This window comes from Heterodontus francisci, chromosome 9, assembly GCF_036365525.1.
Source record: "Heterodontus francisci isolate sHetFra1 chromosome 9, sHetFra1.hap1, whole genome shotgun sequence".
Lineage (NCBI taxonomy): Eukaryota > Metazoa > Chordata > Chondrichthyes > Heterodontiformes > Heterodontidae > Heterodontus > Heterodontus francisci.
In genome coordinates, this window is record NC_090379.1 from 85,450,485 (window position 1) to 85,478,094 (window position 27,610).

A 27,610-nucleotide genomic window follows, 5' to 3' on the forward strand; every position below is an offset into this window, starting at 1 on the left:
CCGCCCATCAACCACCCATTTATACTAATCCTACATTAATCCCATATTCCCTACCACATCCCCACCTTCCCTGAATTCTCCTACCACCTACCTACACTAGGGGCAATTTACAATGGCCAATTTACCTATCAACCTGCAAGTCTTTGGCTGTGGGAGGAAACCGGAGCACCCGGCGGGGAGGATGTCCTTTTGGTACACAATACAACTAGACCAAATTGGCTGAAGTGGACATAACTTGCTTCTGTTAGTCTGTGTCAGATGATGACTAGAGCAAAGAGAGGTAGCAAATTGTCAGTCATTTATGCCCTTGCTCTATGCAACAAACTCAGTACATATAATGCAGCCCAGATAATGACTAGGTAAAGGCTCACCACAGTTTTCTACACCTCCGATCAGCGACCAGCAATTCAATGGGAATCGGGACACAAAAGGAGCTAGCAAATTTTTTTGGTCAATTTGAGGAGTAAGTCATTATGTTCCTTTATACAATAAAATTCAATTTAATTTTTGGGGATATTTAGAAAATCAGTTTCAACACTGGAGTGGTGAAATATATTTTCACTTACCGATCTTCTACATGAGCTGCATCATTATTTTTTGTATTTGCAGATAGCTCTGGCCACCATTGCTTAAGGACAGCTCGGAGCCAGTTTAAACCAACAATCAGATATCTGCAATATATTAAGTGAAACTGTTATGTACATGTTTTACTACATCACATGGTTATATCTCAACAGGCCACAAACAAAATACAAATCTATACAATTAGTGTTGTGATGGCAACAAGAAGCAATCTTGAATCTAAGCTTTCCAATGGGTATGATGCATCAGATAAACTGGGTAAAATGTCCTTCAATGACCTTACACGGGACAGCTACAAAAAACAATTCCATAAAATTTGCGGGCATTGCATTACTCATTTCCCACAAGAATGTACCAACAGCTAACCGATCTGACCCTGGCACAAACTTGAGTTATATACTCCCTGTCTATCGGGAAAGATCATGAGATTTAGATTTTTTAAAAAAGTACAAATGATCTTAACATGATTGACCTAAACCATGACCCCCAAATCCAGCCCTACTAAATTTAAAGCCCATCCACAAAAACAAGGATCTTTACCCATCTTCAAATCCATCACCCCCACCCTTCAAACACCAGTCTGAACTCAGCTTCAGCTGAGGCCATGGCCAACAGCCTCAATTCAAACTGGTACATACCCCAGCTTAATATAGACATCATGCCACAACTGTGCAAAACATCCCAGTAAAACTGCGAGATCCAGTGTTACTTAAAAAAAGAGTCAAATTCAGGCCATTTGAGTTGCATTAATTACCTAGTTTGCATCTAAAAGTGAGGTGGCAGAAAAGAGTCAACAAAATTGTAGGAAACAGGTCTTTTATCTTTCTGAAATGCACTACAGTTGGGATTTGAAAAAATGGCCAATTAAAACTTTAGTTTGGCCTGCAGACTCTCTTTACAACCATTGTGAATTCTGCTCCTTGTTTAAAGCTGGTTTTTCCATTCCCCACCCTGAGATGAAACACATCACGATGCAATGCTGAATAGGCCCAGTCTAGAACTACAAAACGTGCTGTCCTCTGTTACATGAGTGTACAGAAGTACAGGCTACAATTTCTTAAATTACCACAAAACTGTATATATTGGAAAACATTTCCCCCAAAATATATTAGGCCACTAATACACAGTAAAGCAGACTTCTGTAATTTCAATTATACTTACTCTTCAAACCTGCTTTTTAATAACTCTTGCACTAATGGTAACAGGTCAACACAGCAACCTATGGAAATACTTTGTTTTTCTTCCTCCAAACTACAAGAAAAACAAAGATAATAAAAATTATTGATAAAACTGCTAACGTTTACTTTAGATGGAAAAAAACACACTTAATTCCAATATTACCTCTTTGTAAGCACCGGTAGACAATCTGCAACAACAGCAATGTCATGTATCCTACAGGTGATAGAAAAATTCAACATCAAATACAACACACAAGCATTGAGGCAAATCCTGAAAAGTAATTGTGCATGGCATGGTTCCATCATTCCAGTACAGGTAGTGCTCACCTCAATATTATATTGTGTTAAGACATAACCATGAAGTTTGCCTTATGCTTATCAAATTTGTAATATTGGCTGACAGGAAACCAGATTTAGTACCATGATAAAGATAAATAAGGCATGATTATTACCTGACCAGGTAAGCTACCAGCTCACTTGCACTTTTTTGCCAGAACGTCAGGGCCACATTGAGTCTTAGGTTTCTACCAAATAGCACTTGTGTCATAGTAGCATGATCCTTGGAAATCTATGGTATTAATAGAATCAAATAATAGGCGAGTTAGGCAGAAAAAAACACTTGCTTTTACATTACTAATTACTGTAATATGATTTCCACAGCTCATATTATCTCTTCAATTCTTGCCCTTTCTCCATTCCTTTTAATGCTAGAAATACATGGTTGAAATTAAGAGCATTTCTATGATCACTATATTAATAGCAGCATTAAAATAAATAGGGGGCTAATACCTCTTCTAAATTAGTTAAGAGGGACAGCAAATGATATGTTAAGCACTTTCCATCCTTAATTGCTCTGAAGCTTTGTGACTTCCACCTTTTTGGCTCAGATGTAAACTAAGGACATACATATTAACTGGCGATAAACTACTGTTGAAACCAGCTGCTTATTTATATTGCAGAGATGCTACAAGAAGTGATTCTGCAATATTAGTCTTGGCTGCCAGTAATATGGAACCTACTAAGAATGGACTCCACAACAGGAACAGAAACAGCCATCTTTAAAATCCAATTCTATGACTGCTTTCTAGATGCTGTTATGCCCAATGACAGAAAACAAATTTTTAAAAAAAGCAACTGCCAACAGCCAAGTGAAGCAGCTCAGCCAAAAAAGATCCTGGCCTCTGCTTCTAGAGTTGCCCACACAAACCATCTCTTTGGCTGAGTATCAGTGCTTGTGGAAGAAGCAGTGGCACTTTGTTCACATTATAATGCTCCTGTCACCTTTCAGAGCAGTACAGCTAATTAAATGACATTAAGAGGACATTGACATGAATGTATAACGACCCTGCAAAACATACAAGCAAAAAAATTCACAGATTAGCAAACGAGAAAGAGCCATCACTCTATCCTTAGATTTGAATAGAGAATAGCAAATACTATCTGTACACAAAAATATTTACTATTAAAGTACACAGAATACAAGGCGTGAATCGGTGACTCTGTTGATAAATGCACTGCATGATGTTGTACACTCATACAAACCACCAGGTTTGAACACTGGTTTATGCCAAGTTAGTTGATCTCAGCAGCAACATTAGGGACATTATTGTTGGCTTTCTAAGTTGGAGAAACATTAGGAGTGGGAAGGGTTGGTCACTGCCAGTGATGCCTGTTCAGAAGTATGCATGTGTGGATGCTGGATGAGAACAGGATCAGGATAGGTTGCAATGATACCCTAGATTCCGAGGACACGGTTCTACATCACCACCACTTTTTCCAGCCCTTTCACTGCCTTTGATTTGCCACACAGCTTGTCTGACATCCAGTATTGGATCAGCAGAAATTTCCAATAATTAGAAGAACAAACTTGCAAAGATAGAGCGTGTTTTATAACCTCTCCCAAAGTGTTTTACAGCTAATGATTCTTTTTTTTTGAAGTGTAGTCACTTTTACAATGTAGGAAATGTGGCAGCCAATTTGCACAGAACAAACTCCCACAAACATGATGAATGACCAGATCATTTTTTTTTGTTGATTGATGGATAAATATTAGGTCCAAAACACCAGGGAGCACTGCCTTGCTCTTCTTTAAAATAATGGCCATGGGATCTTTCATACCCACCCGAGAAGGCAGATGTGGTCTCGGTTTAACCTCTCATCTGAAAGACAGCATTGTTGAGTAAAGTGCTCCCTCATTACCGACACCAGGAGTGCTAAATATGGCAAGAACAAAGCCATTGTCTTCAGTTCCCACTACAAACTCAGTTTCCTAGCCATCGACTCTATCCCTCTTCTCTAGCCAATTACTGAGGTTGACCTAAACTGATTGCAACATTGGCATCTTATTTGACCCGGAGCTGAGCATCTGATCACATTTCCTCTCCAATACCAACTCCACCTACTTCAAAACGCATAATATTTCTCTTCTCCGTCCCACTCAGCCCACTGGCTGCTGAAACACTCATCCATGCCTTTGCTACCTAGAGACTAGATTACTTCAATGCTGAGAATTTGGCCAACCTCTGATGTTTTATTAACTCCAGCTCATCCCAAGGTTTGCAGTCCATATCCTAAATCAAAACAAATTCTATTCATCCATGTTCGCTGATCGACACTAGCAATGTCTCAAATTTAAACTTCTCATCCTGGTGTTCAAATCACTTCATGGCCTCACCCCTCCCTTATCTGTAACCTCTGCCTGCCCCAAAACCTTAGAGATCGCTGCACTTCTATTATCGGCTCTTGGCACAACCCAAACAGGTATTGCCCCACCATTGACAGCTGTACCCTGAGCTGCTCAGGGCCTAAATTCTGGAATTTCCTCTCTAAACCTTTCTAGCTTTCTCTTCCTCTAAGACATTCCTTGAAATCCACTTCTGCAATCAAGCTTTTGGTCACCTGTTCCAACATCAATGCAGCTTGATGCCAAATTCAGTTCCAGTGAAGTGCCTTAGGACTTTGTGTGTTAAAAAGGTGCGATATAAATGCCAGTTTTTGGTACACATTGAAAAACCTGATAATATTCACTGTTGAGGCCCTCCCATGTAAAACAGATAAATGGATCAAGTATCAGAAGTCTGCTGGTGCATGTGGAACCATACCCTTGTTTGAATATACCTCTTCATGACAGCTGAAAAGTAAACTAGAAAGTTTAAAATAAAAAAAATATCATAGTATTCGAATGTGAGCGCAAAAGAGGCATCTGGGGTATATGTACACAAATCTTTGACTATGGCAGGACAAGTTGAGAAAACTGTTTCAAAAACATTCGGGATCCTTGGTTTTATAAAGATAGGCGTAGAATACAAAAGCAAGGAATTTACACTAAACTTTTATAGTTTGCTTACAGTATTACATCCAATTCTGGGGACCACATTTTAGGAAGGTGTCTAGAGTGGTAGCAGGAATGCACTTCAGTTACTTGGAAAGACTGGAGAAGTTGGGGTTATTCTCCTCAGAGGAGAGATGCTTAAGGGAAAGTTTAATAAAGGTGTTCAAAATCAAAGGGTTTTACAAAATTAAGGAGAAACTGTTAAGGCAGAAGGGTTGATAAGCAGGAGAGATTTAAGGTAACCGACAAAATAATGAGCGCTAAATGAGGAGAACATGCATATGTGAGTTATGAAGAACATAGGAGCAGGAGTAAGCCATTTGGCCCTTCAAGCCTGTTCTACCATTCGATAAGATCATAGCTGATCCGATCGTGGGCTCTACTCCACCTTCGTGTCTGCCCCCCCTCACCCCATAACTCTCGACTCCCTTGTCTATCTAAAATCTAACTCAGCCTTGAATAAATCCAATGATCCAGCCTCCAGTGTTTTCTGGGAAGCAAATTCCACAGACTAACGACCCTTTGAGAAAAAAATTCTCCTCATCTCAGTCTTAAAAAGGAGACCTATTATTTTTAAACTGTTTTACACTAGTTCTAGTCTCCCTCACAATAGGAAACATCTTCCTGGTATTCACCTTACCAAGTCCCCTCAGGATCTTTTGGTTTCAATAAGATCACCTCTCATTCTTCTAAACTCCAATGGGTAAAGGCCCAACATGTTCATTCTTTCTTCATAGGATAAGCCCTTCGTCCCAGGATTGAGCTGAGTGAACCCCTAATGCAATTTTATCCTTTTTTTTTCAAATAAGGAGACCAAAACTGTATGTAGACAGTGTACAGCTGTTGTAAAACTTCCCTACTTTTACATTCCATTCCCCTTGCAATAAACACCAACATTCCATTTGCCTTCCTAAATCACTTACTGTACCTACATACTAAGTTTTTGTGATTCGTGTACAAGGACACCCAGTCCCTCAATACCACAGAGTTCTGCAATCTCTCTCCATTTAAATAATATACTGCTTTTCTATTCTTCCTGCCAAAGTGTGCAAGTTCACATTTTCCCACATCATACTCCATCTTCCAAGTTTTTGCCTCTCACTTAACCTAACTATATCCTTCTGTATACTCTTTACCTCCTTTTGACCATTAATTTTCCTACCCATCATGGTGTCATCAGCAAATTTAGTCACCATACATTCGGTCCCTTCATCCAAGTCATTGATATATGTATTATAAATAGCTGAGACCCCAGCAATGATCCCTGTGGCACTCCACTAGTTACAGCCTGCCAACCCAAAAAAGACCCATTTATCACTACTCTCAGCTCATCAGGAATGCACTGTCTGAAAGGGTGCTGGAAGCAGATTCAATAATAATTTTCAAAAGGGAATGGGATGAATACTTGGAGAAAAAAAAAAGTGCTTCCTGCAGAATCAAAGCACATTTTCAATTTCAATGGGAAACATCAAAAGACTGTCAAATATATGATGGCAACATAGGAGTATTTTTGACTTCCTCACCTGTGCAAAATAATCTGCATATGTCACAGAAGCACCAGTCTGTGAAGTAGGAGAATCATTAGAGTTCAACTGTGAGCTGCGATTGTCATTGCATAATTTAGGTACAGTCCCTGAACAGACTACTTCATTTTCTTTATTTGCCATGTCACAGTCCCAAAAGTTTGGATGCTGCTTTTCGTTGTCCACGTTGCTTTGGACTCGGCGTCTAGTCTTCTTTTTACAGCACGACGCTTTGGATGTTTTGTGCAACGTTTTCTTCGTTTGTCCAGTAGATGATCTGTAGAGATAAATCGAGCAGTCGTAGGCTCATCTACTCCCAGCAAGATCACATTATGCTCTTCTCCAACTACAGGTAAGTACATTCACTGAACATACACAAATTGCACTGCAGTTTTCCCATTGTAGCCCTTTGTTATTTAGAGCTACAAATGGAACAGAAGCTCACAATTCACTTTCCCATCTTGTGAAACGAGAGCAGAACTTGAGAATCTCATATGGGAAGTACTAGAAATGGACATGACAAACACACCTTAGGTGTATGCATTTTTTTCCATAATGTTTAGGATGGTGTGACAATTCAAAACAATAAACCCCTTGACCTCTATTAAGTTCTAGATCTGAATTGTGATGACAATTGCAATAACAATGACTGAGCTCACTTGGTTTATTACTGTTGCACAACCTCAGTAAGGCCAACTGGTTATTCAACTGTTTATCATATAGCATTTATTTCCTCTCCATCACCCAAGTCTGGTAAATAATCTGTAGGCCAGAGGTTGCATGAAAGCAGTTGATTACTTTAGGTGATAATGAAGTGGAGGAGGGCATGCAAAGGCATTAGTGTGACTGGGCTTCATAAGCAACGCTACTTTTTGTGTCCAAGACAGCATTAGAAATTAGTGCACTGTAGCAAGGGAACATGACTAATTATGCATCACTCTAAACAGAAGCCAGCAATTACTTGTGAGTAGACTCCTCTTTCCAGCGAGTTTAAAAACAGAATGGCCATCACTTCAGTATCCGCCCCAATTTTTCAACATATCATACGGGACACAGATCTCCAAAAGTGCTCTTGTACCACTGTCTGTGCATGCACAAATGCGTGACCTAGTTCACAGCAGAGAAAATGGTCACTGCTCGGAGACAAAAATAGATCTTAAAACTAGCTTACTCTATTAGAGCATACAAGGGAGCTCTACTAATGATAAGAGACGAGGGCATCCATCTACTTCTTTCTTTCTTGTGTAAACTGGAGGGGGTGGGTGGGGTAGCAAATTGAAAATAAAAACTTTTAAATTTTGTGTTGTAGGCTCACCCAAATGCTTTCTTGCCTCAATTTAGGTGGCAACAGCTTCCAAATCAGGCAGGAACCTCTAACATATTTAGATCTGGGTTTCAAGATATGTTTAGTATCTCAATGCAATTTTGGCCTTCCACAGAGTGGAAGGCATAGAGCATTGGAAACATGTAGTGAATGCGTCCTTAAGTGCTGGAGGTGAGTTGGGGGGGGTGGGGGGGGGGGGGGGGGGCGGCGGTGGAGAAGAGAGGTGGTGTCACTCCATAAATGGGAAATACAGCTTTTTCAATTATTTTTGAGGTCAGGAAGGAGCTCTCAGCCCCACAACAAAAAAAAACAAAACTTTCTGCCTCCTGCCAATTCCTCCATTGCATCCCGATCCCACGAATGCTAGTATAGTCTAACGACAATTCTGGCTTCGCTCTGCAGAGGAGACAGCAGTTTTCCCACTTCCGCCTTCCAAATCGGTAAGCTACCTGTCAAAGCTTGTTCAGCTCTGGCAGCTTACTGTGCTATTAAAATGAGGCCTAATCATGAAAACGGATTGGGTCGCACACTACATCAGGTGCAGTGGACCCTGTTCTCACCTAATTTACACCATATTTGAAAATCACTCCCTAGATACCAAAAGCACCGTTAAAAGATTGCCCTTTAAAGTAAAATTATGGATCGTGTAATTTAGGTGGTCTAAAAGTCTAGACAAAGGTCATCATGCACACAAGTTAAAACAGGAACTGATCTCACCTTTTAATTTCAGGAGTTGCCTCTTTACATTCCGAGAGTCTAACCTGGGATTAAAAAAAGCCATTATGAATTTTTACATTTCAGACAATAACTTCCTTAGGTAAATTTTTAGCTGTCGTGTAAAGCTGGGTACTCTTTGTTGGAAAAATATATTTCTAATAAACTTGCAAACAGTTATATCTCCAGCCTATCATTTTTGTTGATGCAACATATTAAGCGAGTCTGCTATATTTCTCTGATGTGCAATTACCTGATGTGACTACTTTTCATAGGCTGCAGTTATTCTGAAGCCTGCAATTGTCATTACTGGGGATGTGCCTGACTGACTATGTAAGAATTTCTTTAAGGAAAAAAAAATATGCATTTGATGCTGCTACCTTTAGTAATCCAATTCTGACCTTACCTAAGCGTGGACATTGATGTCTGGTAAAAATACAGAATTTTTGGAGAATGATCTCAATTCTCATTTCAACAGTTAATTCAGTATTTACAGCTGTAATTAAAAAATTTAGAGGGATATATTTTTGCTAAAATGGGGATTCTTGAGCAGTTATGTAGAGTGTAAATGCAGCTCAATGAAAAAAAACTAATATAGCATTTTCCAAGGACAGGTCCCCACCCATCTGAAATTTTAAAATTAATTAATGTAACATTTCAGCAACTGCATAACAAATAGCTTAGTGGATTCCAAAATAGTGGCTGTCTGTACTAAGTCAGGAAAAGTTCAGTTTCATTTTAAACTTAAAAGGATTAAATACACTGTTGTAAGGTTTTTAAATATATGGTACCGTTAGCTCACCTACTCTATTTTGCAGCTATAATATCCATAAAGCAGCAATATTTCAGTGACAATTGCATGCCTTATAAGTATGCATTTTTGTCAATTATTTTAAGAATGGAACCATTAAGATATGCAGCTAACACATTCAAAAACATTTTATAGATTATAAGTCTGTGTGCAACACATCTATACCTACACTTTACCACATAGAAGAAAACACTCCCAAAAGTTTCTAAGAAAAAGTTTCTACAACTTTCCCAATGCAAGTGTTGCTATCTGAAGATATTAATAGGAAAGAATGACTAGATTACAGTACCAATCAAAATTCAAACTAACTAATTAGCTTGATCTCATGCATTCAATGCATTTACTTTAGACAAACATATTCCTACAAAGCACTGAGCACAAGAATAAACAAACCTGCAATTATACAATACTTCATTACATCGCATGACATCCCAAAGTGTTTCATATACAATTAATTTATTTGTGCTACTATTAAGTAACTGTGACCATCATTCTGCATACAGCAAGATTTGACAAAAGGTAAATGAGATGAAAGACCAGTTAATGAGTGTGGCAATGTTGGTTGGGAGAACCTTAGTCTGGATACTAAAATTCCCTGCTCTTTCAATAGTACTATAGGATCTTCAGCATTTGCTGGAGCTCAACAAATACAAAATGAAGCTAATTCCTCTTTTATATATATGAAAGTGTTCAAAATAACAATGAAGCAAGTTAAACATTGACTATGAAATTCAACTTATAAAATCAACTGAATGACCACAAATAACATCCCAATTTCACAATGAAGGAATCCAATACATACACAAGAAAAACCATTTTGTTAAATCTTGAGGGAGTGAAAAGACCATTTTCTGTTAGTGTTTCACACCTCCCCTGACCCAAAGATTATCTGCAGCCAAAAGGAAAGGCAAACAAACCTTTATCATCCATCAATGCCACTTTATGGCAAGAGATTCGGTCTAGGGAAACTCACTGCAATTCCCATGCACCCCAATCCCCACCTCCTCCCAAATTCACAATAGTATCTAGAAGCACAGATGTGTGATTTGGAACACAGAGTGGAATGAATGAAAGATTAAAAAAGGATGTAAAGACATTGGAGTACAGAAAAGATTTACGAGAATGGTTTCAGGGATGAGACACTTCAGTTACGTGGATAGATTGCCAAAGTTGGGACTGTTCTCTTGAGAAAAAGTCGAGAGGAGATTTGATAGAGGTGTTCATAATCATGTGGGATACGAACAGAGTAGGTATTCCCATTAGCAGAAGGGTCTGGAACCAGAGGACATCGATTTATGTTGATTAGCAAAAGAACCAGAGGGAATAAGACGACATTTTTTTTTTCCACACAATTGTTATAGCACAGGAGGCAGCCATTTGGCTTGTCGTGTCTGCGCTGGCTCTCAAAGAGCAATTTACCTAGTGCCACTCCCCCACCCTCTTCCTGTAGCCCTGCACATTCTTCCTTTGCAGAAGACAATCCAATTTCCTTGTTAATACCTCGATTGAACCTGCCTCCACCACACTCTAAGGCAGTGCATTCCAGATCCTAACCTGTGTTAACCAGGTAATTGGCAAAAGAGGTAACAGTGACAGGAGAAAAAAAAACTTTTATGCAGTGAGTGTGTGTGGTGGAGGCAGATTCAATTGTGGCTTTCAAAAAGGTATTGGATAATTACCTGAAGAGAAAAAAAAGTCATGGCTACGGGGAGAAGGCAGAAAAAAAGGACTAGCTATGTAGCTCTCACAGAGATCCATCAGGGACATGACAGGCTGAATGGCCTCCTTCTATGCTATCACCATTCTATGATTCTGAATCAAACTAACGCCCACCACTTTGACAGTACCTTGGTGCTTCAGTAAATGCCAGAATTTGATATTAAGGATTCCAAACAATGCTAAAATATCAATTTCGTGAACAAAATTATTTTTTCTTTCATGGATGTGGGCATCACTGGCTAGACCAGCATTTATTTCCCATCCCAAATTGCCCTCAAGGTGGTGCTGAGCCGCCTTCTTGAACCGCTACAGTCCATGTAGTGTAGGTACACTCACAGTGCTGTTATGAAGGGAGTTCCAGGATTTTGACCCAGCGACAGTGAAAGAACAGCAATATAATTCCAAGTCAGGATGGTGTGTGGTTTGGAGGGGAACTTGCAGGTGGTGAGTTTAGAAGGCACTGTGGAAGGAGCCTTGGTACGTTGCTGTAGTGCATCTTGTAGTTGGTACACACTGCTGCCACTGTGCGTCAGTGGTGAAGGGAATGAATGTTGAAGGTGGTGGACAGGGTGCCAATCAAGCAGGCTGCTTTGTCCTGGATGGTGTTGAGCTTCTTGTGTTGTTGGAGCTGCACTCATCCAGACAAGTGGAGTGTATTCCATCACACTCTTGACTTGCATCTTGTAAATGGTGGACAGGCTTTGGGGAGTCAGAAGGTGAGTTATCTGCCCCAGAATTCCCAGCCTCTGACTTGTTCTTGTAGCCACAGTACTTATATGGCTGGTCCAGTTCAGTTTCTGGTCAATGGTAACCTTCAGGATATTGATAATGGGGGATTCAGCGATGGTAATGCCATTGAATATCATGGGGAGATGGTTGGACTCTCTCTTGTTGACGATAGTCATTGCCTGGCACTTGTGTGGCATGAATGTAACTTGCCATTTATCAGCCCAAGCACAGATGTTGTCCAGGTCTTGCTGCATATGGATACGGACTGCTTCAGTATCTGAAGAGTCACGAATGGTGCTGAACGTTGTGCAACCATCAGCAAACATCTGACCTTCTGATTGAAGGAAGGTTATTGATGAAGCAGCTGAAGATGGTTGGGCCTATGACACTACCCTGAGGAACTCCTGCAGTGATGTCCTGGAATGGAGATGATTGAACTCCAACAACCACAACCATTTTACTTTGTGCTAGGTATGACTCCAACCAGTGGAGCGTTTTCCCCGATTCCCATTAACTCCAGTTTTGCTAGGGCTCCTTGATGCGACACTCAGTCAAATGCTGCCTTGATGTCAAGTGCAGTCACTCTTACACCTCTTGAGCTCAGCTCCTTTATCTAGGTTTGGTCCAAGGCTGTAACGAGGTCAGGAGCTGAGTGGCTCTGGCGGAACCCAAACGGAGTGTCAGTGAACAGGTTATTGCTGAATAAGTGCCACTGTCGATGATACCTTCCACCACTTTGCTGATGATCGAGAGTAGACTGATGGGGCGGTAATTGGCCAGCCTGGATTTGTCCCACTTTGCGTACAGGACATACCTGGGCAACTTTCCATATTGTCGGGTAGATGCCAGTGTTGTAAAAATATTTTTCTAATGGTCATGATGAAAGGTCATCAACCTGAAATGCTGTTTCTCTCTCCACAGATGCTGCTAGACCTGCTGAGTATTTTCAGTAATTTATTTTATTTGCTCATGGCATGTGGGTGTCACTGGCTAGGCCAGAATTTATTGCCCATTCCAAATTACCCTCTAGAAGATGGTGGTGAGCTGCCTCCGTTTTTACTTCTATCGTGTTTGCTTTGCATATGAGCATGGTGTTACAACCAGGTGAGAAAGGTGTCTATGGGCCCCTTTCAGCCTTCACCTGGTCTTACTGTAACAGGGCTTAAACTTTAAACAGAGTGTTTTGAGCTCCTCCTCGGTGAATCCTTGTTCATCGTTTTCCAATTATAAAGCAAAGAAATGAGAACAGGCCTTCTCAGGTTTATAGAAAAGTATAATTTATTACAATTTAAAGTTAAACTCTAATTCGGTTACACCTACGGATACATAATGTCTCACGCTAGCATGCAATTCAAAGTCTTATTTAGAAATAATTTCTTTAAATTTGCACTCCAGGGTGTGGGAAGAAAGTTTATTGACAAACTTACTGGTGAATCATTCAATGGAAAGTAGTCAGAAAATCTGTCTTCCCTGTGGCAGGGAACAGAGAAACAAAGACAAAGGGATACTCAGGCAGTCAGCTAGACAGCTAGGTCAGGAGTGAAAGCATGGCCTTGAGATGGGAAACGTGTTCATCTCAAGTCTAGAGTGGATCAGAAAGAGAATGCCCAAGAAAATTTCAAGGGATATTATTTTTTTCTTATTTGCAATAAGGATTCGGTAGCTAGTTAAAAATCAAAGGGAAATTTGATAAGAGTTTCTTTATATATTCACTTGCTACCTGTAACAAAGCTGCTTAACAATTTGTACCTGCCTCACTAAAGTGCAGTATGATTAACACAATAAGGATGGTGGGGGGGAGCGGGGGGCTAATATTAGGCTTGCAGATTACACTATTGCAATTATATATTGGAGATACACACACACAAAGCTTGGGTCACACTTCCGGACTGAACAGAGGTGTTTTGCAAAGCAGTCAACCAATCTGTGTTTGGTCTCCCCAATGTAGAGCAGACCGCATTGTGAGCAGCAAATATAGCATACTAAATTGAAAGTAGTACACAAATTCCAGTCACCTGTCATTTTAATTCTCCACCTTGCTCACACACTGACCTCTGTATCTTCAGCCTACTGCAGTATTCCAATGAAGCTCAACGGAATCGCGAGGAACAGCACCTCATCTTTTGATTAGGCACTTTACAGCCTTCCAGACTCAATGTTGAGTTCAACAATTTCAGGCCGTAACCTCTGAACCCATTTTCTTTCCTTTCTCTTTGCAGCTTTTTGTTTTACTGTCTTGTTTTTCTCTTTCTTTCAGTCAACAGCTGCTCATCCTTTGCCATTCCTTTAGACACATATTATTTCTTTACTTGACCCATTACCACTCCTTTTGGCCTTGCACTGCAAGCCCTTATATTATTTAATCTCTCTTATCTTCTACCCTACCACAAACCTTCCCTTTAGTTCTTTTTCCAACCCTCCCCCCTTCATTTGCTTAAAACCCATTACATCTCTTAACTTTCCCCAGTTCTGATGAAAGGTCAACCTGAAACATTAACCGTTTCCCTCTCCACATACTGTCTGGCCTCCTGATATCAGCATTTTTGTTTTTATTTCAGAGTTCCAGCATCTGCAGCATTTTGCTTTTGTATCAAATTTGTATTTTAGGGATTTGTTAGTACCCACACATAAAATGGGTTATTTCCTAAACCAAAGTGGATGACCTCACACTTACCCACAATGAACTCTGCCAGTTTTGCCCATATACTTGATAGATCAATGTTCCTTTATAACTTTCTGTACCACCCAAATTAGTGTTGCCAGCAAACCTAGCCCTCTATTCCCTCATCTATCATTGATACAGTGAAAGGCTGAGGCCCCAGTACAGATCACTACAGACAGCACTAGTCACAGCCTACCACTGGAAAACATATCCATCATCCTTCCCTGATTAACTTCTAATCAATTCCCTATCCATGTCAAAAGGTTCCCTCCAATTTCACCTTTCATTTTTGCTAATAGTTGCTTGTGCAGAACCTAATTGAATGCTTTCTGGAAATCCATTAGGTAACATTCACAGACACTCCCTTATCTACATTAGTAACCTCAACACATTCAACTAAGTTAGACAGACATGACTTACCTGTTACAAATACAAGTTGGCTCTCTGATCAATTCATATTTGTCTGAGCACTCAGTCACTATTTCCCAATACCAGATTCCAGTAACTTCCCCACAACTGTCATTGGACTAAATAGGTCTATAGTTTCCTGGTTTCTCTCTTCCACTCTTAAATAATGGAGTGGCACTGTCCCTTTGGATTGGAAATTTGCCAATTTCTGAATCAAGAGTTTTGGAAGATCAGGACTAAAGCATCTTCAATTTCCTCACCTACTTATTTTAATACCCAGGGGTAGAAATTACGTTGTGTTAAATCAAGAGGAGGAACTTATTACATTTAATGGGTTTTCCTCATGTCTCTGGTGCTTCTGTCCTCCTCTTCTACTATGAAGACCAAAAATCTAATTCACTAAATCTCAAGATTGAGACTCTTTCTCAGTCTCCAATATGAGCTTGGTCCTTTCTCTCCAAGTTCTCTTCCTATTCAAGCACCATTTCAGAACCAGCTCTCTTAATGAGCATGGTCCCCGAAGAACTGGTGAGACCTTGCAAGTGCAGAAGGCATGGAGGCTTTGCTGCTGTTCAGAAAATGCAAGTTTCAAGCTTTTGAAGGAAACGGCACAGTATTAAAGACCAAGGACTTATGGAAGGAGATGCCACAATACATTGCAAGTCTGTATTGAGGGCTTACAAGATGGGGTTTTCACTTGCACTACCTAGAGACTAGGTAGACTAGGAGACTCTTTTGATAGGAGGGGTGAATCACCACATTTAAACATTTGTAAAGTGTCTGGTACAAGACCTGAAGCAGAACACTTGGAGCATTTTGCCTGCCCCGTCAATAACCTATAACAGGGCCTAAAGCAAAAAAAAAAGGACAAAAGTCTGAAAATTAAATAATGACGGAACAGCAGGAAACATCACTATGTTGAAAACAAAAGTATAACTATCTAGAAGACTGGTGTGGGATACTGAACAAGGTAGAGAAAGGAAATGTTACAGGATGCACTCTTGCAAAGGCATGTGTCTTCAATATAAGCTACAGTGACTTGTGTCAATAAAAATAGTACACAATGAGATGAGACATTTTCACAATACACTGTACATAATATTGCACACATTTCAGAATGCAGTTTTATAAATATTTTCTGCTCACCTTTTTCATAGTCTCTTTGGAATCAGGATGCATCCTTTTACCAAGCTGCCTTTTTTCAATAAGCTCATCCTCCATACCAAACAATACATCTTGCCTGACATTTAGATGTCTAGATGCCATAATCACTTGCAATCCTAGATTAGAAACAGATGAGAATAGTTATTCTTTACTCATTTTTTCTTTTCATTAATCTCCAGACAAGACAAGCTAACTCAGCCTGCTTGCTCTGCCCAAATTAATTCTCCTCAGGCCTTCTCCTTCAGTGTAGTTCCAGATTGAGACACTCTGCTCCTTCAAACAGTCACAACACTGCTGAGTTGGAATCTTCCTGACCACTGGACTTAAATAGTGACTAGACCTGTTACCATCACTTCTTGGTCAGCAACCTTTAACCTGAAAACTCAATTTTTCTTACAATGCATTATAAATGTTAAAGGGTCTCATTTAATACTAGACCATAACAACTTAACTTACATTTTCTTAATGTTTCTTACAAAAGAAAACTGCCTGAACACTGCAGGAGGTAAATAATAATGTTGGATGCCAAGCAGGAGAGAAGAGGAAGTCAGTCAAAAATGAGTTTATAGGAGATTTGTGAAGGTACAGCAAAAAGGATTCTGGAAGGGCTTTCTAGGGGCAGACCACAGTGGCTGGAGGAAAAACCAACAGTAGGGGAAGTAAATGGAAAACAAAGAGTAATCCAATGTCAGAGGCAGAGGGCACATATCGGAATGCACTGCTCAAAGAAATGCCTGAGGTGTGATGGGGTAAGACGATAAGAGGGTTCTGAATACAAGGATGAGGATCTTAAGGTCAATTCATTGGGCTTTGTTCAGCCAGGTGAGCAGAGAAAGGTAGGGGCGCAGGACTTTGCACAGGCAAGTAGGCAGGACATGAAGATAAGTTTAGCTTGTGAACGATGGAGACAGCGATATACACCAAGGAGAACATTTGAAAAGTCAAGCTTTGAGGTACTTAAGAAGTGGATGCTTACACATTCACAGGGATAAACTGGGAGCCAGGCGATACTTAAAGCAAATTTTACACAATTTATTTCATTACAAAATCCTTCCAGACTCAGTCTCAAATTTCTACTCAGCACATACCCTGAACCTTGCTATTTCGAGGCCACATACCTTGCTGCTGCCAGATTCATGTAGGCCCGTCTCTCTCTGTACTCTACTACTCACAGTTACAATGTAACAGAAACCAACTCCATCTTAACCAAGAGCAAAACACTGCGGATGCTGGAACTCTGAAATGAGAACAGAAAGTGCCGGAAATACTCAGCAGTTCTGGTAGCATCTGTGGAGAGAGGTTAAGAGTTAATGTTACATTTCTAACCATTGCCAGTTTTGCTGAAAGGTCACAGACCTGAAACTTTAACTCTGTTTCTCTCTACACAGATGCTGCCAGACCTGAGTATCTCCAGCACTTTCTATTTCCAGCCCAACCCAGCTTCCACTCAGGCCTCATAGCATGCTCACTTCCCCCACTTTCTTTCTGCTCCATCCTTCTAGATCCTGTACTATTCATAAGCAACAGCAAGATGATTTACATTTACATTAAAAATTAACCATTTTAATTAAATACATACTGAATCTTAAAACAGAGATAAATGAATAAGCAGCTGTCCTCAATTAAACATTGTTGGACATGAGACCTCATTAAAAAGCATCACTTGGAACTTCCATAAATTAACCTCTACATTTTTCCAGGAAAATGCTGGTGTTACTTTAGAAACCACTGCTAATTTTCCACATCCCTTTGATGATTACATGTAGATCACATAATTTTACACATTATTTCCTGGTTATGATTTTGCACTTCCTTGTTTTGATATTTACTCAGAAGCACCACAGGACAATGATTAACAGTTTGCTATATTCACCAATATACTGAAAAGCCCCATATCAGGAAAGGTTAAACTTGTCTGAATAGCTCTCAATCTAGTTATACATAAAACAACTAATTTTAGACATGCCAAGCAACGTACCCTCATTTTGTTTTTTTGAGCACGCAGGTGATTTGTGAGGTGTACGACCTCAATGTTTTTGCACGGTCGCGCAGTAACTCAAAAGGGACAGACTAGTGAGTGACCAGCGCGGGAACGTTCTGGTTGCGGAGTTGCTACGTAGCTTAGAGGGATCATTGATGCCAAGATGGAAAGCAAGAATTAAATACTACACTACATATTCGTCCCAACAATTTAAAGTTAACCCTTGTATTTTAATGTTTCCTTGCGCAAGTGACACCTTAATTACTTTAAACTGGTATTTCAATGATTGAAACAACATACATCTTAACTACAGAGAATGATTAAAACCATTGATTTGAGATTTTCGGGGTGGGGATGGGGTGGCAATAAATAGTAAATCCCCGAAGCAGTGGAAAAACCCAAAATACATATTTTAAAATTTGAAACATTCACTAAAGCATTCACTAAAACTATGATGCTTACACATTAAAATCTAATTCAATATTTTAAATAGTTTTGATTTCTGAAGCAATTTTTTTCCCCATTCAAGTCATGGGATGTGGGAGTCGATGGCAAGGCAAGGATGTATTTCCCACCCCAATTGCCCTTGAGGTAGTGCTGGTGCGCTGTCTTCTTGACCTGCAGTAGTCCATGTAGTGAAGGTACTGCCACAGTGCTGTTAGGAAGGTAGAGTGTTCCAAGATTTTGGTCCAGTGAAAATAAACAAGTGGCAATATATTTCCAATGGTGTGAGACTTGGAGATGATGGTGTTTCCATTCGCCTGCTACTCTATCCTTCCAGGTAGTAGAGATCACAGGTTTGGGAGCTGCTATTGAAGAAGCCTAGGCAAGTTGCTGCAGTGCATCTTGTATATGTCATGTTGCACTGGTGGTGGAAGGAGCAAATATTTAAGGTGATGGACAGAATGGTCATCAACCTGGTTGCTTTGTGTTAAATGATGCTGAGAGCCTTGAATATTATTGGAGCTGCACTCATCCAGGAAAGTGGAAAGTATTCCATCACACTCCTGACTCATGCCTTGTAGGTGGTGAAAAAGCTTTGGGGAGTCAGGGTGTGAATCACTTGCCATAGAATACCTAGCCTCTGACTTGCTCTGGTAGCCCCAGTATTCATGTGGTTGGTCCAGTTAGGTTTCTGGTCAATGCTGACCCCCAGAACGTTGATGGTAATGCCAAATGGGTGTCAAAAGGAAGGTGGTTCTCTCTTCTCGGAGATGATCATTGTTTGGAACTTGTGTGGTGAAATGTTATCAGCCTAAACCCGAATGTTGTAAAGTCTTGCTGCATGTGGGCATGAACTGCTTCATTCTGAGAAATTGCAAATGGCACTGTGCAATTAGCAAACATGCCCAGTTCTGACCTTATGATGAGGAAAGGTCATTGATGAAGCAGCTGAAAGACAGCTGGATCTAGGACACAAAGTATGTTTTAACACTGTGGATGAGAAATATAAAAAGCACAATGCCATTTTGGGAGCTACTGATTCTTCCAGTTTTAATAGCCTGTTCACATGCGATTAACTGACACATGGGGAAGATAGTGAAGAGGAAAAAGAAAATGTTGAAGAAAAAAAATTGTGGATAATTTCGAGGTTGCTATATCAGTGTAAACATTGTGGTTTACTAATTTTACTCACTGCCTCAAAGAACAGCTGTTGTGCAAGCACAGGGAAAAAGTGCCTGCTAGCCCTAAGGCAACTGCAGGGTATCAGTGAAATCCCTGAGATCGCGTATACTAGAGCTCAGTTAAGTGCGCGCTACGTGGACTCTGATAAACAGAAATAAAGCAGAGAATGAAAGGGAACAGAAAAAAACCATGGATAGCAATGAAATAATGACCCATATTTTCCTGTCAAAATAACAGTGAGGCTAATGCCGCTTGTCATTAGTTATGTACAAATAGTGCAGCAGCTTCAAGTGAGGGGCAAATGCACTTAACTCAAATATCCAAAAGTTGCTATCTGAATTGCAAGACTCAGCAGTTATGCTTCATGCAAACGGCATCTTTTTGACTCACCATTGAAATGCACTGAATGGCCTGAAGTTGCTGTATTTGGGTGGTAGATACCAACTAAACTCACTACAGAAAGTCAAGTCTTGTCCATTCCAATTTAAGTGCAGTTTTAACAGTGTGACGTGTGTTAATTACTGGCAAACAACCTTCGACACTGAAAATTAACCATTACACCTGTTGAGTCTCATTCCTTCAGTTTTTAATTTTTGGAGAATGTTAAAAAGTGTAAAATTTGAAATGCTTTATTTTCCTTTGCTTTTTCTCTCTCAATCTACTTTTCTTTCCTTCTCCATTTCTCTTTCTAATCATAGCCAGAATATCACTTGCAATGGTTGCTCTTCCCACTCCCGTACAGTTACCTCTGGTGTCTTGCAAGGATCTATCCTAGGCCCCCTCCTACTTCTCATCTACATGCTACCCGGTGATGCCATCGGAAAACACAATGTCAATTTCCACATGCACTGATGACACCTCTTTCAACTCCTTTATTATTACTAAGTTCTCAGATGGTTTGTCCGACATCCAATACCGGATGAGAAGTTTCCTCCAATTAAATGTTGGAAAGACAGAAGCCATTGTCTTTGGTCCCTGCTACTAACACCATTCCCAGCTATCGACTCAATCCTCTCCCTGGCAAATGTGAGAGGCTGAATCGGACAGTTCACAACCTTGTCATTTTTGACCACGAGCTAAGATTCCAACCGCATAGCCATGCCATGACGAAAACCACCTCCACACATTGCCTGACTCCTCCCCTGCCTTAGTTCATCTACTGCTGAAACCACCATCCATGCCTTTGTTAACTGTAGACTGGCCCATTCCAATGTACTTCTGGCCAGCCTCTCTCATTCTACCCTCCATAAACATGTGGTCATCCAAAACTCTTACTCGCACCAAGTCCCGTTCACCCACCAATCTTGTGCTTGCTGACCTACACCGGCTCCCAGTCAATCAATGCCTTGATCCTAAAATTCTCACCCTTGTTTTCAAATGCCTCCATGGCATCACCCCTCCCCATCTCCATAACCTTCTCCAGCCCCACAATCCTTCAACTAATTCCAGTCTCTTGAGCATCCCCAATTTAGATTGCTCTGCCATTAGTGGCAGTGCCTTCAGCTTCCTAGGTGCTAAGTATTGGAATTCCCTCGCTATACCTCTCTGCCTCTTTATGAATCTTTCCTCCTTAAAGATGCTCCTTAAAACCTAACTCTTGGACCAAGTTTTTGGCTACCTGCCCTAATAGCTCCTTATGTGATTTAGTATCAAATTTTGTTGAAGCTCCTTAAGGTGTTTTATTACATTAAAGGTGGCATATAAATATAAGTTGTTGGTATTTCTGTATCTGATTTGATATTGAATTCAATAATTTACGCTTCCTTCTCAATCCTTGTGCTATTAATTTTTTCGATTCAATTTGATTAGCATAAGAGATGGAGAGTTGCTTGCCCTGTCCATGCAAGTTCCAGACACCCTGTTTCAATTGCTGTGACATTATCATCTCCCACTTTCAGCAACATGCATGCTTTAGATTTTGTTTTGAATTTTACTTGACAGGGGCAAATCTAACAGTTAAGGTGCGCTGCTACAGCAAAATTTGGCCCCCATTTTACTTTTATTTTTTAGTTATTTTTTCTTTTATACAAAAAATTTTTTTTTTAAAGTTTATTTCATTTCATCTTAGTTTGTTCAGTTTGCTTACCCACTGTTTTTTTCATGTTTGTACTTGCTGCTGTTCAATCTTCAGTCCATTAACACCATATATGTAATAATGCTTTGTCTTTCAACACACCATTAACATAGTGTTTGCCTTTGGTCCATGACCTTTTGGTCAGCTATGTGGCCTTGTCCAATTTACACCTTCTCCTTTGTTATCTCTTGCCCCACCCCCGCCTCACTTGCTTAGAACCTGTGGCATTTCTAATATTTGTCAGTTCCGAAGAAGGGTCACTGACCCGAAACGTTAACTCTGCTTCTCTCTCCACAGATGCTGCCAGACCTGCTAAGTGGTTCCAGCATTTCTTGTTTTTATTTCAGATTTCCAGCATCCGCAGTATTTTGCTTTTATATTATGTTTTAGTGATGTTGCTTGAGGGATAAATATTGGAAGGACACCTGGAAGAACTCCACTGCTCTTCTGCAGATAGCTTCAGCTTGACTAAGTTGATAGTACTTTCGCCGAGTCAGAAGGTTGTGAATTCAAGCCCTACTCAAGACTTGAGCACAAAATCTAGGATGACACACCAGTGCCACTAAGGAGTGCTGCGCTGCCAGAGGTGCTGTCTTTCTGATAAGTTATATTGACAGCCCTGCCTGACCTCTCAGGTGGACATAAAAGATTTTGAAGAGGAGCTGGGAAATCACCACTGTCCTAGTCGATATTTACTGTTTAACCATCGACACCGGAACTTGATTACCTGGTCCTTATCACATTGTTGTTTGTAGAACCTCACTTTGCACGAATTGGCTGCCATGTTTCCTACATTACAACAGTGACTACACTTCAAAAGTAGTTCATTGGCTGAAAATTGCTTTGGGATGTCCCAAGGCCATGGAAGGCACTATATAATTGCAAATTCTTCCTTCCTTTTAGTGCCATGGGAACTATTACGCCCATCTGAGGGGGCAGATGGATTATTTCATCCGAAACACAGCACCTTTAACAGTGCAGCGTTCCCTCAGCACAAGAAGCAGGAGCCTAGACTCTGTCCTCAAATCTTTGAAATGGGATCTGAACCCACAAATTTCTGACCAAGGGGCTAGAGTGCTGCCAGTTTTTGGATTTCTCAATAATTGACAATCTTACTTGTTGTAGATAGTGTGACATGGCCATCCGCTTCTATATTTGATATGTAAATACATTAGTAATACACAGTAGCACATCGATACAAGGCTAGTTCATATTTCATTATAAATCTGTTTATTGGAAATGTTGTAAAATAAACAGAATTAGCTAATTAAATATTTTAATGCATGTTTCATCAAAGCTCATTTACTAGTTGTTTGTATCGGTTTGTTGCATATATACAATACATTTAGGCAATCCAAGTTAAAAGGGTTTCCGTATCAACTGAGTAACTGGCTACGATTATACAGCACCAATCTGAAATTAGAAGTTGTTGATTGGGTTTTGCTAGCTACATATTCATGTGTTACTGCAGGCTGCACATAGCTGTGAATTGTACTCTTGTGGAGCGCTGCACATGTTCGCTGGAAATCATGCATATAGCTCCAACAGCAACAATTATATATTTTTTTTTAAAAGAGATGAAGTAGGAAACACAGCTTTCTCACATCAAAAAGACACTATTAGCATTTTTTTAAACTACCCAGGAGAACAGAGAAGGGACATTTCATTCTGCTGGCTTTAGAAGGTTAAGAGTCAGATTGGAACCCAACTCCAGAATTACAATGCCACTACTACATGAACACAAAGGGGACATCATTGTTGTTAACAGATTCTGACAAGTTTTTTCAAAAAATCATTAACCTGCAATTCCTCATATGCAGAACTTAGGAACTACAGTAGTAGAAACATAAAATGCTGGAAATACTCAGCAGGTTTGACAGCATTTGGGGAGAGAGAAAGAGTTAACTTTTCAGGTCCGTGACCTTTCAATAGAACTGGGAAAGGTTAGAAATGCAATAGGTTTAGAGCAAGTGAAAGGGGGAGGACAGGAAGATGATCAAAAGGGAAGGTCTGTAATAGGGTGGAAGGGCAGGAGAGATTAAATGGCTTTGCACCATGCAACCTTTTGTTAAAAGGAGTGGTAATTGGACAACTAAAGAACAAAAGATATGTTTAGAAGAAGTGTAAATGGCAGGATTCTGAATAGTTGCATCTGAAAGCAAAAGTAAGAGAAACTAGACAATGTAACTTTCCATACTAGCGCTTCTGCTATGTTTTCCTTTTTCCTCAGCTGAGGATTCCACGCCCCCCCCCAGTCGTTGAGGGCCCTCGATCGTGTCTGTTCCATTTCATGTACTTCTGCACTTACTCCTTCCCTTCCCTCCAAGAATGATAGGGACCCCTTGTCCTCAACTTCCATCCCTGTATTCAAAGCATTTTCACCACCTCCAGTGTGATGTCACCAAACACATCTTCCCCTCCCCTTTCAGCAATCTGAAGGGACTGTTCCCTCCACAATACCTGGCCCACTCCTCAGTCACCCCCAACACTCGCTCATTTTCCTACACCACCTTTCCACGCAAGCACAGGAGATGAAACATCTGCTCTTTTACCTGCTCCCTTCTCACCACCAAAGGCCCCAAACACTCCTACTAGTCAGCAACTTACTTGTACTTCTTTCAATTTAGTATATTCTAATCGCATGCTCACAATGTGGTCTCCTCTACATTGGGGAAACCAAACTCAGACTAGGTGACTGCTTTACAGAACACCTCCATTCTGTCCACAAGTGCAACCCCAAGTTTCCAATCGCTTGCCATTTAATTCTCCAACTTGCTCCCACTCAGACCTTTCAATCCTTGGCCTGCTTCAGCGTTCCAATGAAGCTCAATATAAGCTCGAGGAACAGCACTTCATCTTTCAACCGGACACTTTACAGCCTTCCGGATTCAACATTTGAGTTCAAGAATTTGAGATTGTAACCGCTGGCCCCAATTTGTTTCCTCCTTCTTTGCTGGTTGTGTTAGTTCTTTCCCTCTCGTTTCTCTATTTCCGTTTCTTTCCTTTCAGATGGCAGCTATTCAGGATCCTGTCATTCACACATCCTCTAGCCACATCTTTTGTTTCTTTACTTGTTGAATTACTACTTCCTTTGGCCTTACACTATGAACCATTTTGGCATATAATTTCTCCTGCTCTCCACCCTAGTACTGACCTTCCCTTTTGTTCTTCTTCCCACCCTCCTTCCTTTCACTTGCTCAAAAGTGATTAAATTTCTAACTTTTCCTAGTTCCAATGAAAGATCACAGACCTGAAACATGAACTGTTTCGCTCCACAGATGCTGCCAGACCAGAGTATTTCCAGCATTTTCAATTCCTATTTCAGATTTCCAGCATCCCCAGTATTTTGCTTTTGTATTTGGAACGACAGTATCTTGTAAAAGTACAAAAGCCAAGCACTTCACTCACAGCTGAGGAAAAGAAAACAAAAGTGGCATGTAACACATTAGAAAAGTTTTAGAGTGAAAAATAGCATCATTTTTATCTACCACGTGGTACTTAGGTAGAGATCTCTGAACCCTACTTCCTTCTCTAACAGAGGAGGTTGTTACTATCTCATGCAGCCAAAAATCACTGACCATCTCACTGAATAGAGTTCTGTGATGGTCACAGAAGAACTGCATACATAATACACCACCTAGTTTGTGTTTTAATTATCCATCAAGTTAGTAGTGATTCATACAAGACAGAAGTTGAGAAAACATCACAGGAAAATGCAACAACTCAACACTACTTATGACAGCTTTGTCTGGTCTGTCTTCAATCAGATGCTCTCTAGAAATTAAACACAGCAAGCAGTCTGAGTTATATTTCTTTAACTATTTGGAACATGTTATAACAGTACAGCTTTCAATGAATTCAGCCCACATTTTAAAAGAGCTAAAGTTTTGTTTTCACATTATTGTTTATTACTTCAGTTTCACTCAGGAGCCAGGTCCACAGCAGACTCAAGCACATGGGGCATTATGGGAAAACCTCGACTAGCGAGTAGACATCATACCCAATGTAAAGATGAAAGTTCAGAGTTGCAATGTTATTTTTATTAGTCACCTGCAACTGACAAATTACAACCACGTACCAAAATAATTGTGATAAAAGTATCTGTTTTGATCCAGGTTCTACTGAGGATATAACAGGTTTCATTTATAGTCCAATCACATCAATGTGGTTACCTTTCTGTAGTTACAAATGCCCCAGTTATAGAGAGCATTTAAGACAAAATAACTCGATGAGACTTCAACAAGCGAATACAAAGATATTCTGCAACAATATTCCACAAACTTCAATGAGATTAATGACCAATTAATCTGTGGTGGCATTGCTCAGCATAGTCCTAATTCCAATGGTACCACCCACCTGAACCATGTAGTGGTTTGCTACCAGTTATACAAAATTACTTGTTTACTGGGGAAGTTGGGGAAATTAAATAAAAATCATATTCAACTTCACTTTTCTCCAACAATGTATCTAATAATTGAACAGTAATGAAAATGCTTCACAAACCAAAGACGTGTGGAAGACTTTAGCTACACAGCACATTTATTTAGCCACCACTATCTAGCTTTCAGCATACTGTTTTGTTTATTGGCAGAGAATAAAGGCAAAACTCAGGTCTACCAAAAAGACTCCAAAGCAATGCAGGCAACAAATTCACACGTACAATATAAATGTGATTACAGTTTCAAAAACTGTGAACAGCGTGTTTTATAAATAAGTTTTAAAGTGTTAAAATCTACAAGCGGCTTTGCAAGCTAGTACATACATTAAACACGCGTTCTATATTCCCAGTAGATATAACCAATTGTTGTCAAATAACAAAATATCTGCCAGCGGCGAATTCCACAAAATCGCTTTCACAACTTTACCTATTTTAACATAATTTATAGTACCACTCCCAGGCAAACAAGACGGACCCAAACGAATGTAGATTTTCCATTAATCCGGCGGGTTTTTAGGAATAATCGAGATTTCTGTTCCCAACTTTTTTTCTATATCAATCATATGAAGTACATTAATTGATATATTTTGATCTTAGCTGTCAACGACATGCTGTTTTACAGTGATCCCAAGAATATATACCGCTGCAAGGAATTTATGAATCCATTGCAAATAAATTCGATTTAAAAAAGCTGGCGCTAATCTCAATCCCTATCCGGCAAAAAGAACACCAGTTTTAATGTGTCAAGTGGGAGGCCTCGGGCCTTCCGCTGCCAATAGGAAGAAGGCCACTTACCATAACATTTTACAGCATTTCACTAAGAGTACGATCGGGTAGAAACTGCCTTTACTTTGCTGTCCTCTCCTGTCCTCTCCCGGCCGCCTGTTGTTGCCACTATCAGCTGCTAACGGGCTGCACACACCAGCCCTTCACACACTTGAAGCTACGCCATTCAAAGGAACCCACAGCATGCCGGGATGGGTGGTCCTCCTAGCTGGAGGACCGAGCCCGCGACAGGCTAGCGGCGGCACCGCACCCACCTCCCGATAGGCGCAGCCTGCTGTTCAAATCATAACACCGCGCAGAGCAAGGCAGTGCACAAATCATCACGTTGCACAGAGACACAGCCATCAACACACACAAAAGTATAAAATCATAGACCTTTATTTGCAGATATTATTTCATGTCTTGGCCAATGGCTCACCTGTAAAACCTCCAGCACCTGCCATCGGATTTTTATATTGCTTTTTAAAAATAATTGGTGCAAGTTGGTGTTAAAGTTTCCATGGCACAACTGGAAGATTGGAGCAAGAAGTTTGGTCACCTGGCCAACACCCCTCGCTCAA

General features: G+C 40.2%; 1 protein-coding gene across 3 annotated transcripts in view; it reads right to left on the minus strand.

Moving 5' to 3' along the window:
* Positions 1-27,227, minus strand: part of katnbl1 (katanin p80 subunit B-like 1) — a 35,162-nt gene extending 7,935 nt beyond the window's left edge. For 2 of the 3 annotated variants that reach the window (XM_068039421.1, XM_068039419.1), the window contains exons 1-8: positions 27,060-27,227; positions 16,128-16,261; positions 8,656-8,699; positions 6,615-6,891; positions 2,213-2,328; positions 1,924-1,974; positions 1,744-1,833; positions 567-671 (exon numbers count right to left, since the gene is read on the minus strand). In XM_068039421.1, coding sequence (XP_067895522.1) covers positions 567-671; positions 1,744-1,833; positions 1,924-1,974; positions 2,213-2,328; positions 6,615-6,891; positions 8,656-8,699; positions 16,128-16,247 — 803 coding nt within the window. In that variant the 5' untranslated portion in view covers positions 16,248-16,261; positions 27,060-27,227. Of the gene's footprint in view, positions 1-566; positions 672-1,743; positions 1,834-1,923; positions 1,975-2,212; positions 2,329-6,614; positions 6,892-8,655; positions 8,700-16,127; positions 16,262-25,076; positions 25,237-27,059 lie in introns of all 3 variants that reach the window. The other variant, XM_068039420.1, reaches the window with a different exon arrangement.
* Between the last annotated feature and the right edge of the window lie 383 nt (positions 27,228-27,610).